Consider the following 15651-nt stretch of genomic DNA (forward strand, 5'->3'; position numbering starts at 1 on the left):
TAGGTACCGTATGAGACGAGCTCTCGGAACCGTGTCAAATGCCTTGCAAAAATTCACAAAGCAACAATAAACCCTCTGCTTCCGTGCCCTCGCCTCCTCGATGAAACATCTGAGCGTGAGAATGTGATCCATGGTTCCATGATCATGTCGGAATCTGACTTGTCCTGTTGTTCTAAGTCCCGGCCTGTCCTACTGCTCTAAGTCCTCGACACTCTGCAAATCTACTAACCTCATAGTCAAGTACTGATGCATAAATCTTGGAGATGACAAGTCCAATCATAATGGTCATGTAGTTCTCTGAGCTCATGGGATTCGTCGCCTTGTAGATGGGTGAGATAGTGTTAATGGTCCAAGTGTGGAAACCCCAAACAAGCAGCTTCATTAAAAAGCTTTGCTAAGATCGGGGTTAGGATGTTAATTCCATATGTAATGAACTCAGTGCATAACCTCTCATGATCCTTCGCTCAGCCATTATAAAGTTTCATTACGACATCCTTTATCCCTCCTCTTGAAGAGGGTGCAAGATGTGGGACGAGGCATGTGTGAGAGATTAGGGACTGGCTGATTTGGGATGTCATAAAGTATGCGTGTATAATCAAACCAAATCTGAGTGTCAGTGCTGACTACTCCTACATGGACACTGAACAAGGGGCATCAACTGCTACAAAAATGGATATCCTAACGCATGCATACATCCATTATCATTAGCACATAAGGTTGCAAATGGTTGATTCCTTGTAACACATACCTACTACTACACCAACTCTGAACAGTGCGTGTCATTGCTGCACAAATTCTCATACATGCACACAAACATACAATATACAAAGGTCTTGCAAGCTCCCCCATTGTGACCTTTATTAAAAATAGTATCATGAACAGTTCTGTAAAAACATTTCAAAAATAATTTTACACACATTGACCTAATGTCTACAACATCCCAGGGTCGTCAATATATTATCTATCCATTGACAAGACAGTTGAAAGTGCAACCTTATTGAAGGTTTAGTTTTGTTCTTGAGATCAGCCTTGTAAGATCTCCAAAGAACAAAGGCACCTCCACAAACCCGGCATTGATGATGCTGTAATGAGCAACTCATCAACACAGCTGTGTAAAATACACCTTGTAATGGTGACTTCAAGTCACAGAACCAAAGAGATAATCAACATCCGCAGAAGTACATGCTACAAAAACTGTTGGAGTACTCCCTTATATGTGAAAATGTACCCCATGTGTTTTATCAAAGGTGAAATGAATGTTGCAGGCTGAGTGTTGTTTTGCTTCCACGCAATCTAAGGCTATTACTGCTTTCTTCTGCATAATCTCAGGGGTTCCTGGTTCAGTGTTCTGTCAACTCAAACTCTGCATTATTGAAAGAATGGGGCTCTTCATACTGTTCCGACATTAAAGAAATCATTTTTCACCATGGCTACCTGCAAATGTCTCAGGACCCTGTCGCTCCAGATGAACTGAAATTTGTTTTAAAACTAAGTGCCACAGAACCCCCTGTCAAGGGACAGACTGCTTCCCATGCCAAAAGATTGATGCCTGTTTGATTTGCAGTCCCCATAAATGCATATTCTGCCGAATGCTTTGAAGCCATGCTACAAGTTGGAATGCAAATACACGGATCTCCACTTGAAGCATTTCCATCTCTACTCTCAGCCATGACAAGAATGTTGTGTGTTCAGAGAGCCTCAGCTCAGCCACAGCCCTAGATGATTCTCTTCCAATGATAACGAATGTATTGATAGATGAACCCTAAAAATGTCCAGGTTCGAAGCATGAATGAGAATCCTATCAGCAAATATTGTGTTTTTCTATTTGAGTATCTTGAGATTACCAAGAAAAAAATTAAAACAATGAGCGTACAAGAGCATGGTCCACAGCTCTTAGGCAGTCATTTGTCTTCAGCAGCAGCAGTATGACACGTGGTAGTCTTCTTAGCAACTCTGAAATCTCCAAAACATAATGTGAAGCGTACATCTGCAAATTTCCATGAACCCTCATCACAAATGCATTCGCCTATCTCTACAGTATGAGCAAATAGAGAGAAATCCATAAGATACTGTCACTATCAGGAAGATTATAACTTCAAATTTATTTCCAAACAATCACCATACCTGCAGATCCAGTTCCACATGCCTGCATTAATGGATCAAATATGAACAGCAAAGTAATTAATGACACTGAAAAGAAACAATAACTAATGCGTTTTTTCCTTAGGTGTGTTGCAGGTCTGCCCCCTCTTTCTCTACTCCTCTGCTCTGGTCCAACTACCCTCTCCCTCCATTGTGGGACCTTTTGGACGAATTTCTTTTGTCCTCTTGCCTACTGCAGGTCTACCCCCTTTCTCTGCTCCTCTGCTCTGGTCCAACTGCCCTCTCCCTCCATTGTGGGACATTTTGGACGAATTTCTTTTGTCCTCTAGCCTACTATAGGTCTGCCCCCTTTCTGTGCTCCTCTGCTCTGGTCCAACTTCCCTCTCCCTCCATTGTGGGACCTTTTGGATGAATTTCTTTTGTCCTCTAGCCTATTGCAAGCCTGCCCCCTCTCTCTCTTCTCCTTTGCTCTGATCCAGCTACTCTCTCCCTCCATTTTTCAAAATTTGGGTTGCAACACCTCCTACTGCTGGTCTTCTCTCTCCTGCTCTTCTCACTGTTTCTGTGCCTCCACAGTTGGATTGGACATGCTGTCCAAATATGGGATGACAGGCTGTAAGCCTATTTCAATTTCTTTGGAGCAGAATGTGAAGCTGAGCGCAGATGCAGGTGAGCTTCTGGAAGACCCTACTATGTACAGACGCATAGTAGAAAGTTTGATTTATATGACTATTGCCAGGCCAGATTTGAGCTAGCTTTTGGGTTGGTAAGTCAGTTTATGCAGCCTCCAAGGAAACCGCATTTGGATGCGGCTAGACGCATACTGAGGTATGTGAAGTCCACATTGCAGCATGGACTATTTTATGAGACTGGGGTTCAAATACAGTTGCATGGATACACTGATGCCTATTGGGCTGGTAGTATTTCTGATAGACGATCTACCAGTGAAATTTGCCTAGAGGAAGAGAGGAGGAAAAGCGCAAACAAAGATTATGCCACAAGGCACAAGCCCAATCTTGACAGCATACCTTTGCCCATTGATACAGAAAAAGTAATGGTCTATCATCAGGTTGTGAAAATCCAGGTTAAAAGCTAGAGACACTGTAGAAGAATGCTCGCAGTGTTTGAAACACAACTTTATGGAGAACCGAGAAAAGAAACATTGCATTTATGGGTTTGAACAAAAATCTTCAAAGGGGAATGTGTTAAGTACTCAATGACGCCTAAGCGTGAAAGTAGGCAATGCTGATAGAGTGTATCTGTTTACATCTAGCAGATACAAATGGACCTCATTCACACCCCATCCGGTGTACTATCCTCTCCAAAACTCTGCTCTGTGTGGATGATGTGAGTTATTCCTTTTTCTGATGTTGGACCTACCTGTTATTCTGCTCTCCTCTAACAGTAGCAAGCACCTTACCATGAGAAGAACAAATTTCTCTTGAACAAATTTTCATCTCACAAAGTTGCAGAACAGGATTGAATCACTCAAGAAAATGGCACAGTTAACCAAGCCCAAATATGGCTGCCTGCAATCGCTAATTCCTCAAATTATAGAGAACTGTAAAGAGTATTTAGAGTGGCCACCAGACACCAGCATGTGAGAGATGCACAAACACCACAATGCAAAGGAGAAGCCCACTTTCACATTCCACTGAAAAGGCAAGACAATAATGCCAAAAATATTGCCAGAGCTCCTCTGTACAGCGTAGCTAGAGTCCACCAGAAACCGTTATATGATATGCATATGCACCACAATGCAAAGAGGAAGCCTGTGTTCACATTCAATGGAAAGCAAGACAAGAATGCCCAAAATATCACCAGAACTAATCTAAAGAGGTGGATTTGCCTAACTGGACGCATAGGTTCCGATGCCCATGGTTATATATTAATAACCCCATGAACTCTAGATCTAGGCCAATGCAAGAAGGATAGGACGTTTCAATCCAAAACACTGAGAAGGAATTCTTGACATTCTCTGAGGAGTCGTCCATGAACTATTTTCGTGTCACTGGTGTTAGGGCCATTCCAGGCCAGGAGAAAGAGAGAGATTCAATCTTCTGTCACACTTGACCATTCCACTACGTTTTGTTTACCAAACACGCTAGTCAACAATCATAGGTACCGTAACTTATTGATGCTAGATGATCTCATGCCTACATTAAAAGTGACATTAGGTACATCCAAGGTGACCTAGAGTTGACTTATTAATGCTTACCCATTAGGCAATTGTCCTAACATTCTCTTGACAACACAAAATGGTTGAGACTCAGACTGAGAGCAACTCCATTCTTAGAGGCATCAAGCATTTCTTACGCACGTCATATGCTAATGCATGTGAGCTTCTACATATTCATTTCTAAATAGAGGTTGTCACTTTTTGCAGCATAGAAGGAGTAGCTAAGAACTCTTCATTTGCAGCTATTTGACCCTTGTATCCATCAGCCTATTTGGCAAATGAAAACAGGGGATTTGAAACACCAAAAGGCAGATCACACATCCTAACACCCAAAAATCACTGCAGGACTTACGCAGTAGGTAGCCTTCCAAAAACATGTTACCAAGTAGGCAAAAAAAAAAAAAGGGCGTTCAAAGTTTGCTACTGAAGAAATGACCCATGCAAAAAAGGAATGCACATAAAAGGCCAAGATGAAGAGTTTTACTTGGATTTCCGACTTATCCTCCTCGGTACCAGCCAGATGCAGATGGTTAATATCTTGTTTAATGATCCGGTCCCATGGGCGCATTGTCAGCATACCTGCAAATAGGACATACAAGTCTTCTCCGGCACCTAATCTCACACTTTGCTTCTTGATCTCATCTGCATCTGCAAAAACGAGAGCCTGCCCACACAAAATCATATCAGTACCTGAAGGCCTCTCATGACTTGAAGACAGATAAATCAGCTCCAGAATGGAAGGGAAACAAAGATTGTATTCATATCAACACCCAACCATCAGAATTTTGTAGCAAAATGAGCAATTGCACAAGTCTATCAAAAAAATTCAAGCCATACAAACTGTCTGATGATGCATATCAGGGCAGTACGCAAGTTAGCATGTCATTATATAATTACTCCAACACTGTCAAGCACACTGGATGAAAAAGAAGAAACACCCCAAAGCACTTTCTTGACAAATAGGCAGAACACAATAGTATTACCATGCCTTGAAATCAGGTTGCGATCCATAATTAAAGATCACAAAGGCAGGTCCAACATAAACATTATAGCTTTGCCTGGGGATATGAAAATAAGACTGTCTATTTGGAATTAGTTCCTCTGCAAACCTATATCTGTATGACTTCACCAACAAACTTATCTTGAAAATCAATGCTATACACTGCAGTAAAATCAAAACGTTTGGGGGATCCATACACCTGCTCATAACTTGAAACCCCCTTTTACTTTCTATACCAGTGCTATCTTCTTAAAGGATCATGTAGATCTCTTTGCAAACCCAGGGACGTGACATATGGAAATTGGGGTATACTCTCAAGAGAGTCTCCTGTGCAAATGTACATCTTAAAAGGGCTGGCAGCAACGCCAATAACTTGAACCCCCTTTTTTGCCTTCTATCAACAATCTTCTTACAAGATCAGGCAGATCTATTTGCAAAACAAGGGTACATGACAAATGGAAATAAGGGTACAGCTTCAAGCGGTATCTTGAAGGGGGCAAGCAACAAAAAATATTTGGTGGCATTCATCTTCACAAGCAGGACATCAAAGATGAAGGTGAATACTGGTGAGTGTTAAAAATGAACTATGCTTACCTTCCACAGTGCAGCATAATCTTGACGAAGTCTCAATGAAAGCTCTTTGTACAAACCATGGTCCAACAGCACCAATTGTGGACGCCTTCTCCTACCTATAATATGATACCCTTGTTGTCAAGCCGATCCGACTAAATGACAAGATTTGTACAATGCAAATGAAGTAGTTTGGAAGGGAATAAAATATGTGACCAAAAAAACTGGACAATCGAAAATAAATTAGGCAAGCAGCAAAATTATGTGACCAACAAGTATCGCACAAACTCTCAAAACCAATTCAATTATTACTTTCTGATCTCAAAAGGACTTTGGGTCAATGCTCCACATGAAATATTACCTGATTTCATATTGTCCAAGGATCTTGTAACTTATGGGATGACTGTCACGGGGACGTGAATTTCTAAGCTTTAGGAAATTACGGTGACTGCCCTAGCCTCCAATTGATTAAACACCTCAAAGGACACTTCAGTGCAATTAATTCCATGGGCCAAGGCAAGGGACTGAAGGTTAGAGAGGGAACTGCACTGTTTGTTTTGTTTTAGAGAATCAGTTTTGGCACCTTCCTCGATTCTTCTAGATATATAAACATTTAACCAACTAAACGCAGTAAAGGCTTTGCAGCAGGTACATTGGTACCAACTACATATGGACATGTTTTGCTCACTTGACTGATGTGGCAACTGGCTTCATCTGGTGCTAACAGGTGGCGTTTGAATGGTGTCTTGGACAGGGCATCTAATGTCTTGAGCATATGTTGAATTCCAGTGTCGTCTGCAGTTCTGAATGCTGTTCTTATTTGTCCAACCATTATAGATGTTGTGCTATCAAAAGCTCCTCCAAATCTTGATATCCCTCCCTTCCCTCAGCAAGTAGAGTCTTAGATTAACAAACGTCCTTGTGCAACGAACATTTAAAAAAACGTTAAGGTTGAGATTTTGTAAGGAGATCTCATTAACAACTAGCCTAATACTAAGACACATCTCCATGGCCAGAGAAAAAGGTTCAAACAAGCATACCAAAAAATGTACCATCGGTCAAGGACGTAGATGATTGCACCATCATATTAGCTGCATGAGGGTCACAGTGCACGAATCCATGTCGAAAAATCATCTCTGCAAATGCTTGGCTGATCTGTAAAAACCACATAATTTCTTATGTTGAATGGAAACTGAATGAGCCATCTTAAATATCAGTCATTGTCATTCCACGGGCTCAATTTACTCAAAAACAGAACTTATGCAACACCAGTCTTTTGTAGAGGCTCAAGGCTCACAAGTTTTGAGACATCATTTGGCTTCAGACCAAGCTGCTTGATTGATTTGACATCTGTAACCTTGACACCTTCCATGAACTCCATTGTTAGGAGCCTGGATGTGGTCAAATCCCAATAAACCTTTGGAACAATGATAAGAGGCGCTAGATGGGGTGACAAATTCTGGAAATTTCGGACGCACCTTTCTGCATTCTTTGCCTCAAGGATGAAGTCAAGTTCCTATCACTCATAACACAAGGTCAATGACTAGTGCATATACACATGAATAACTGTATACCATAATCAAGGGAAAATAGAATACAAGACTAAATGGCTTTGAAGCAGTAGCTTAGTCATTTAGAGACATTTATCAAAGTAGCCTTACAAGCAGCTGCAATAAATCTTGACTTTTTGGGGATTTTGTGAAACTTCCAAGCAGCACAAAGAAAAGGGATACTTGGATTGCAAACAAACCCTGAAGACTTGCAAAAACTTTGGTGTTTTCAGAACAGATCCCTTTGAGAAACTAAGGCAAGGGCGTAAGTTTTGGCAGACAAATTCACTTCTCTCAAAGACATTCTAAGTAAAACTTTCTGCAAATAAAAACAAAATTATTGGAACATTTATCCATACAAGATATGACAGCTTTCTTTTATATATATATATATATATATATATATATTATATATATATATATACCTAGATGAATCCAGGAACATTCCCAAACTCATTCTCTAAAAACACAACATAGTGCAATTTCAATCTCACGATAGTCAACTCATAAGATTGAAAACCATAAACTCCATCACGCATACCATATATATATATATATATATATATATATATACCTTCATAAGACTAGAATATATCCAATCTTACAAACTAAATAATAATAATAATAGAACAAGCAAATGAACAAAAGGAAAAAAAAATTGAAGAAATGAGTAAATGAGAAAAATAAAAGAGAAGAAAAAGAACTTAGTAACGAAAGCTACACTTATGCTCCCATCAGTACCCATCTGGGTTTCGAAAGATTCCGGAATCTCTTGGGTTTTTGAAGAAGAGTTTCATCTTTTTAAAAAGATAATTACTTTGCTTTGAGCAATTAACTAAAGAGACTTCTAGTTTCAAAGAAACTTTCAAGAAAGAAACTAGTAGAAAAATAGAAGGAGAAAAGCATAAAGAGAGAGAGAGAGAGAAAGAAAGAAAGAAATTTTATTAGAGTCTTCGGAAGACCGATGGGTCTATGAGACTGAAAGAAAACCTGATACAAATCACAGTAAGGGTGGAGCTACTGAAACGAGCATCATCACCCATGCTGAATCCTAAGTCTGATCATACATAATCAAATCAAATACATCTGGATGTAACAATGAAAAGAAAAGGACTGGAGCGGAGCGGAATCCTCTGTATGTCATGTCGCCCTCGTTGGTGCATAGTCGGTGATGGGACGCTGGTGCCCGTCAAGGGGTGCTGTACGTCTCAGTCTCTTGGACGAGACTCGACGCAAGACCAGAGCCACCGTGACTCCTGTGGGACGTATCCCGAGTCTAAACAATGACGGGAGATCCCCCAAAGTGATTTGTGTGTTCCCTTGATGTCTCGTGTGTCGTGTTGTGGTCGTCGGGTCGGAGTCTCTGTCACGTCTGCGGCTAGAGACTGGATGATCAATGTCACTCGATGAGAAGAACTCTGTGATCCTGTTGCTCTGAGAGATGTCTGATGATGTGGCCAAGCGAATTTGCCTGAGTAAGTACTCTCTGTGTCGGACCCCCTCGTGAATGAAGGCCGCGAGGCATCTCTGATCTGGGTAGGCGAGAAATCTGGAAAGGAGCCCGAAGCTGTCTCTGAAGAGGCAGTGGTAGCGACCTCAGATCTTGTAGTACACTAGGCACCTGAAAATAAAATGCTCCTCCGACTCGACCTCCTAACAGTTGCACAATATGCATAAGCGATGCTCCCTAGGAATCCCCTTTCCTTTGCCGCTCTCTATGCGGAGGCGCTGTGATGATACCTGAAACTGTCCGATGGAGATCCGTAGTGAGTGAGGCATATGAAGCTCACTGTACCCCGATCGTGTGATGAATCCGTCCTCCGAAATACGAAGACAGTAATCTCTGTAGAAACTCAACTTCACTGGAAGCTCCCTCGGCTCTAACCAGGTCCTAAAGGGGTGTAGCTACAGGAGATCTCACGAATGACCTGGTTGGTGTGTGGCCCGATCAGGATGGTGGGTGGGATTACCGAAGGAGCATCTAAACTGTACTGAAAAGGAGGTATCCTATCGATGTGAAACCCTAGTCTCACAAACCATCTGTGAGTCCGTGCATACCAGCATCGCTCGTCTCCCTCTGCTACCAACCTCATGGAGGAATCGAGAGCCAACCATAGCAACCTCTGTCTCCCTGATGTGCAGTCCCCATATGATCTAACCCGGTGTAGATATATAATGGTCTGAAAGGCTGCATCTAGCTGGAGTGAAGAAGCACCAAACTCGGCCTGAATGATATGATGTGGTACAGACAGTTTCCCCTGGATCATCCGTGAGAGCATGAGGATCTGCAGGCACTCCACCTGTGTCCACTCTATCTCTGACATGTCAGGCCCCCAACAAGAGCTGCCATACATACTGGCTGGTCGGACCAAGGAGTCGAAGAGAAGAGCCTTCGTCCGAGGGTCTTGGAAGTGGGAGTGGAAGCATTGTCTCTCTAGCCAAGCCAATGAGGCGTATCCCCTACTCAGTCTGGCCTGCATCGCTGGTCTCATCGTGAAGATCAGGCCGAAGAAGATGATCCCCAAGTAAGTGTATAAAGGATACGATCTCTAATGTGCTAACACAAGAAAACAAAGATAAACCAAAGTACATATAAGACAACAAATCAAACACCAACGTAAGCACAAGGAAACAATTATTACCCTTACTTTGTAATAAAAAACAAAATTATATTTACATTTATACACAAACACACATATAGCTAAACTAAACAGGTGCCTACGAGTACATGGACTCCAAAAATAGAACAAATCTAAGAATTAAAAAGAAAATGGGCTATGAAGCTCCCCACTTTGGATTTCGATAGTAAAATCAAGAGTTTCAAGCAAGATTGGGGTACACTGCTCTTCTGCACTCCGAGAGGAGTGGAAAAAATTTTATGACTGTAGAACTCCCACAAGTCTACTAGACAATCAGCTTTTCTCAATAAGTTCCTCCAAAGTTCATGGACAGTTGGTAAAATGTCTTGAAGCAATAACTCAACCACTTTGAGACATCCGTTAGAGAAGTCCTACAAGCCGTTGCAATGAATCTAGGTTACTTAGGATTTTTATGAAGCTTCCAGGCTGCACAAAGATAAGGAAGACTTGGGTTGCAAGTTAACCTAAAAGACTTACAAAAGTTTTGATGTTTCAAAATCAAATCCTTTTGAGATATAGAGCAACTAGCATGTGTCAAAAGACTTACAAAAGTTTTGATGTTTCAAAATCAAATCCTTTTGAGATATAGAGCAACTAGCATGTGTCTTTGCTGCAGAGTTAACTTCTCCACATAAGAAATCACAAACTTTTGCTGGAATTTACGCAAGGATATCTCATCCTCTCAAGAGAGAGAGCTACCACTATCAAAGGTGCAAACCAAAGGAACTTCTCTTAGTTTTGAAGCAACTAGATTTATTCAAAACTGTAGATTTCCAATGTAATAAGAGACCTTGGACCCCTAGTTTCTTCTACTTCAATAGCTAAATTGGAGACTCCTTTCTCTATGGCATTTAATAGGCATGAATCCTTAGAAGAGAAAGTCTACATTTTGTGCCTTTTAAGAAAAGTTCCCTTAGATAAATAGTATGAAGGACAAAAGTATCAGCAGTGTCAACATGTCCTAAAGAACTATCAATGAATGGCACAAACTTTTTACTAGTACAACAACAAGGGTTACTAAGAAGGGCTATCTTTCTATGCACGGTAAGGCTTCTACCAATTTTTGCATAATTGAAGGCCTTTTTCCTAGAGTTTTCACGTACTTCTAAGCAACCACACGATGCTTCCAAACTCCTCCAACCCAATGAGGAGAGCACTCCTAACTTGAGGTGACTTCAATATGGAACTTAAACCTATCTTATAGACTTGGGAGAAGTAAACATAGTAATCATAAGCTCTTTTCTTAGAGTGAGATCGCTTTTAAGGCCAAGAACTTGAGACTTGAAAAACTTCTCTAGCAATACTTTCAACTAAGAGTAATCAGATCAAGATCTTTACAAGAAGTTTTCTGCTATGTATGTTATGGACAACATAAATTACTAGTCACACTAGATCAATCTTCAGCACCCATCTAATACAAAAATAGTCACTTGAATAATTGTAAAGGATATCCTCCAATATGCAGAGAAAATTGACTAGTATTGCATCACTACCAATTGATCATTAGCACAAGGTACATGCATCCCATGCTATATCTCTATAATCACATATATGCACACAGACATACTTCTACACTCTTTAAGATCAACATCTATAAAGCTGTGTTATAAGGCGCTGGGAGTTGGAAAGGGGGGGGGGGGCGCGGGCGGGCGGGTTGGCGAGCGGGGAGGTGGGTGTTCCTTTGCGTAGTGGATCAGATATATAACACAACTCTCCATACAAAACATGACTGACTCGAAACAGAAGCCTAAAGCAACCATGTAGAATACCAACACTCTCAGATGAGCAACTGGACCCAAATACATTTCCCCTGGATAAAACTCTGAACACATGAACATATCATAATTAAACTTTAAAAACTATATACACTATCATGCAGAGCAAGAAATGCATGAACATATCGTAATTAGACAATACTAACTTTAAAAACTATATACACTATCATGAAACTCTTAACACATGAACCTATCATAATTAAACAATACTAACTTTAACACGTATATGCACTATCATGCAGAGCAAGAAATGGCTATTATCCAGCTTCATCAATGCCCCATATATGATGTCATTCACTTAAACCATGTATGCTCACACCTGTACACATTGACCTACTTCCACATTCTTGAGAATCGATGTGTACAACAGTCCCAATATGGAGGCATTTCTACTGATGGAACTCTACTGTGCATTACAGTACAAAGCTCTTCTAAGCTACACAACAAGATTGATTCCCATCCTTAACAACATCTAAATTTCCAAAACAAATACCATAAAGATGAAATCAGAAGGAACTGACTTGATGATAAAATTATCAATATTCAACAAGAAATATTATATGTGGTCCTCACCATGACTTTGACAATCAAAGGTATAGACTACCAAATGCAAATTGTACGTGTGATTCCATCTGCACATCCCATACAGCACGCACCAAACAAGACAGCCTTGTGGAAGAAATTTAGCTTCTCAATGAGTCTACAAGTCTTCCAAATCTTACAACAGCAAATATCCCAACTGGCAACAATAAGTACAATGATAAAGACTTATAGACGAGTCGAGTGATACAGCCTTTGGTGAAGAACAAAAGGGACAAATTGGTTGGTTGATAGCAGTTAATAATGGGACTCAATTTTCACTTTCATAACACCAGAATGCACTCACAAATATGCTTGCTAATGAAGATTACACAGCGAAATTCCAGAAGTAACAAAAGGATAGGACTTCCTACAATCCTTTTTCAGAGATACTTAGCCCAGCAATTTTCCACAATTAACTCCATTGCCTGGAATCAGGCTTGTACAGAAATTCGCATAGAAATGATTGATGATAATGCAAAAAACAACCAGAAGTTCCCTTCCACATCAGCTAAAAGGTAAAGGTTTTACTCTCTTTAGCGAAGTATAAGAGGCTGTCTTGTCAGAAAACTTTACTCACCTTGGGCAGACTCTCTTGCACTTCATCCACCAGCCACCTGCCATGCAGCAGCCAATGGGCACACTCGTCTAACATACCTGAACAAGTTGATGAGACCTTGTGACCCAAAAGAACCAAAATAAAATTTCTCCCTTTGCCTTCTACGCATCCTAGTACGATACACACATCTACCATCCCACTAATCTGATTGGAGGACTTGAGAGGGAGAAATACCGATAGTCAAAATTTGGAAATAACCAGTGCACTGCATTGACAACGAATTTCACAGTGGCTGTATCCACAGCTGCAGTGTTTGTAAGATGTGTGTGCTGAACCTGTTTCAGACACTTAATATCATTGCTGATCTGCTAAAATAAAACTTGCAGGTTTACAGAAAAGAAACAGAAAGGATCAAGAATTACCCTAACCGCGAGATTTAGGGTAAACGTTAAAAGAATACCTTTACAGCAACCTTGTTCCCATCAAAAGTGTGAGCGAGATGCACTTGGGCTAAAGAGGCACTTGCCAATGGAACAGGATCGAAGTCTTTGAAAACCTGGACACAGTAAGTAATACTAGGTTCTAAAACAGCTCCACAAGTCTTCTTGATTTTCTGGTGCAAGTATATGGGTGCAGACACATAGAGAAATGCGTGCACACACGTACGTATGTAGGGGTGTGTGTGTGTGTGTGCACGTGCGCACGCAAACATGTGTGCGTGTGTGAGGCCATGCATGCCCATGCCATTGCTATCAGTCTTCCCCGCATACAGAAAACTTTTCATAAACAGAAAGCCCAAATGTCCTTCGGATGAAAACTGCATTTAATGTGTGAACGAATTTGTGTGTAAATGTACATAAGTTGCCAAAAGGCCGTTGCCAAAAGGCCACAGCTTGAGCGAGATACCAGCTCTGCTTTGAATTTCAACCACTTAACAAGAGAATTTGATCTTTCCAGTATCTTCTCACATACCTCATGTGGAAGTTGTCCTAGCTCTGCTTTAAACAGATCACACACTTGATGATAGGAAGAAACTGGGCACTTATCCAGCATAGAATTTCTCATGGTTTCAACATACTCCTGGGGTAGCAGATATTCCTGAGATTAAAAATTACTTGTGTTAGCAACTGTCATATTAGCAACATCTGAAGTAGCACAAAGACAAAAAACGCCTATCAAGCCCAATGCCTATCCGTTCGCCCATGTTTCACTTTCTTCCAAGAAGATCGAAGAACTTTGAGGAGGTTTAAAGCCGCAGTCATGGAAACTAATTGAAGTATATCATGACGTCATGCAAGGCAGCCACCAAAGCTGGTTTGTCAATGGGACGCTCAGTACAGAGGCAATCACCACCATAACAGTAATTCAAAATGAATATAAATTATGTAAAGGAAATTGCAACTGTGAATTTGTACACCAATCCACAAGTGTATTCCTAGGTGCACAGTTCAATGATTTGAATTTGAGTCAATAAGTAGCAGAGTCAACTGACAAAGCTAAACTCAGGACCACACATATCAATTATCGCCAACAATGTTGAGTCGGCACAACTACCAAGAACGGTGAAAAGAACAGACCAAAACATCTCCCCTAAAGGAAAACAGTATGAAAAGACATCATTTTTACCAGGTATAACAGAATCTCAATCCTTCCTCCACATAGAACACATGGAGAAACAATGCAAGTAACTGCACTCTCGTCATTAGATGATGAAGATAAAGACACAAAATTAGTGTTCAGAAACTACTTGAATCAATGATTAAGGATTAAAAGAAGTAAAAACACAGAACAAAGCATGAGAAAAGAAGACAAGAACAGTATAAAAAAACTCGTTAAGAACTGGAAGAGACCTAATAAATCAATGGTACCCCCCCCTCCCCTCAAAAAAGGGAGAGGATAGCCTCAATGTCACTCCCAAAGAAATTATTTCAGATTCAAAAATTAAGAAATAGGACATCTTTGAACTATCTTAATAACAACACCTAGCAGATTGGATAAACCATCTAGTGTTAAATTGCATCACACTGAAGGAGATTCTGTTTTTGGCTGATGAAGCAAGGCCTCATTTGAAGACTGTAAGAGATCCACCATGCACATATGCATAAAGCAGCCCTAAGTAATCACAACTACCCACAAAAAATACTCTAGCTTAAGTACTGCTGCTTGAGTCTTACTAGAGGTCATTCATGATTTGTTTGGTGTTAATGTGACCTTGGTTTGACCAATGTTGACTTGTGTTGACTGAAGTGAAAGCATTTCCTTTACCTGGAGGTAAGCATTCCATCATGCAGGGGTTACTAATTAATCAATCTTAAAGGTTAATCTGCTTTTTCTTAATACTTGAATGCACTTCACATATTTCCTATTATGAAGGCCATCATTTTGCAACTTTTAAGATTACCATCTTGTCAACTAGGAATCACATTGCTTAGTATGACTCAACCATACAGAAGACTTATTACAGTAGTTTGCAACGGTTCCCTACCCCTTAAAAACAGTTAACCTCAACTGTTTAATGGGATCTGATGGCATGGAATGGTCATACTAAACCAAAACGATTGCATTCACTGCCACAATGATGGTCATAACCTTTTGGAAGGATATACCGAGTGCCAAAGGTAAGATAATTACAAAAAACAACAAATCTGTACTTCATAGCATAAGCATCATGTTAGAAATTTGGAGCTTACAAATAAT

At 40.5% G+C, this 15651-nt stretch overlaps 1 protein-coding gene across 1 annotated transcript in view; it reads right to left on the minus strand.

Annotated features, from left to right (window-relative positions):
* Positions 1-845: 845 nt before the first annotated feature.
* Positions 846-15651, minus strand: part of ATH9 (ABC2 homolog 9) — a 91290-nt gene continuing 76484 nt past the window's right edge. The window contains exons 3-12 of the mRNA XM_087398510.1: positions 13927-14052; positions 13415-13510; positions 13189-13289; positions 12976-13012; positions 7150-7368; positions 6893-7007; positions 5877-5971; positions 4767-4946; positions 1874-1987; positions 846-1762 (exon numbers count right to left, since the gene is read on the minus strand). Of these exons, the coding sequence (XP_087254636.1) occupies positions 1511-1762; positions 1874-1987; positions 4767-4946; positions 5877-5971; positions 6893-7007; positions 7150-7368; positions 12976-13012; positions 13189-13289; positions 13415-13510; positions 13927-14052 (1335 nt within the window). The 3' untranslated portion in view covers positions 846-1510. The remainder of the gene's footprint in view (positions 1763-1873; positions 1988-4766; positions 4947-5876; positions 5972-6892; positions 7008-7149; positions 7369-12975; positions 13013-13188; positions 13290-13414; positions 13511-13926; positions 14053-15651) is intronic.

The sequence above is a fragment of the Dipteris shenzhenensis genome, chromosome 27 (assembly GCF_047967505.1).
Source record: "Dipteris shenzhenensis isolate YYH24624 ecotype China chromosome 27, Dip_SZ_1.0, whole genome shotgun sequence".
Classification (NCBI taxonomy): domain Eukaryota; kingdom Viridiplantae; phylum Streptophyta; class Polypodiopsida; order Gleicheniales; family Dipteridaceae; genus Dipteris; species Dipteris shenzhenensis.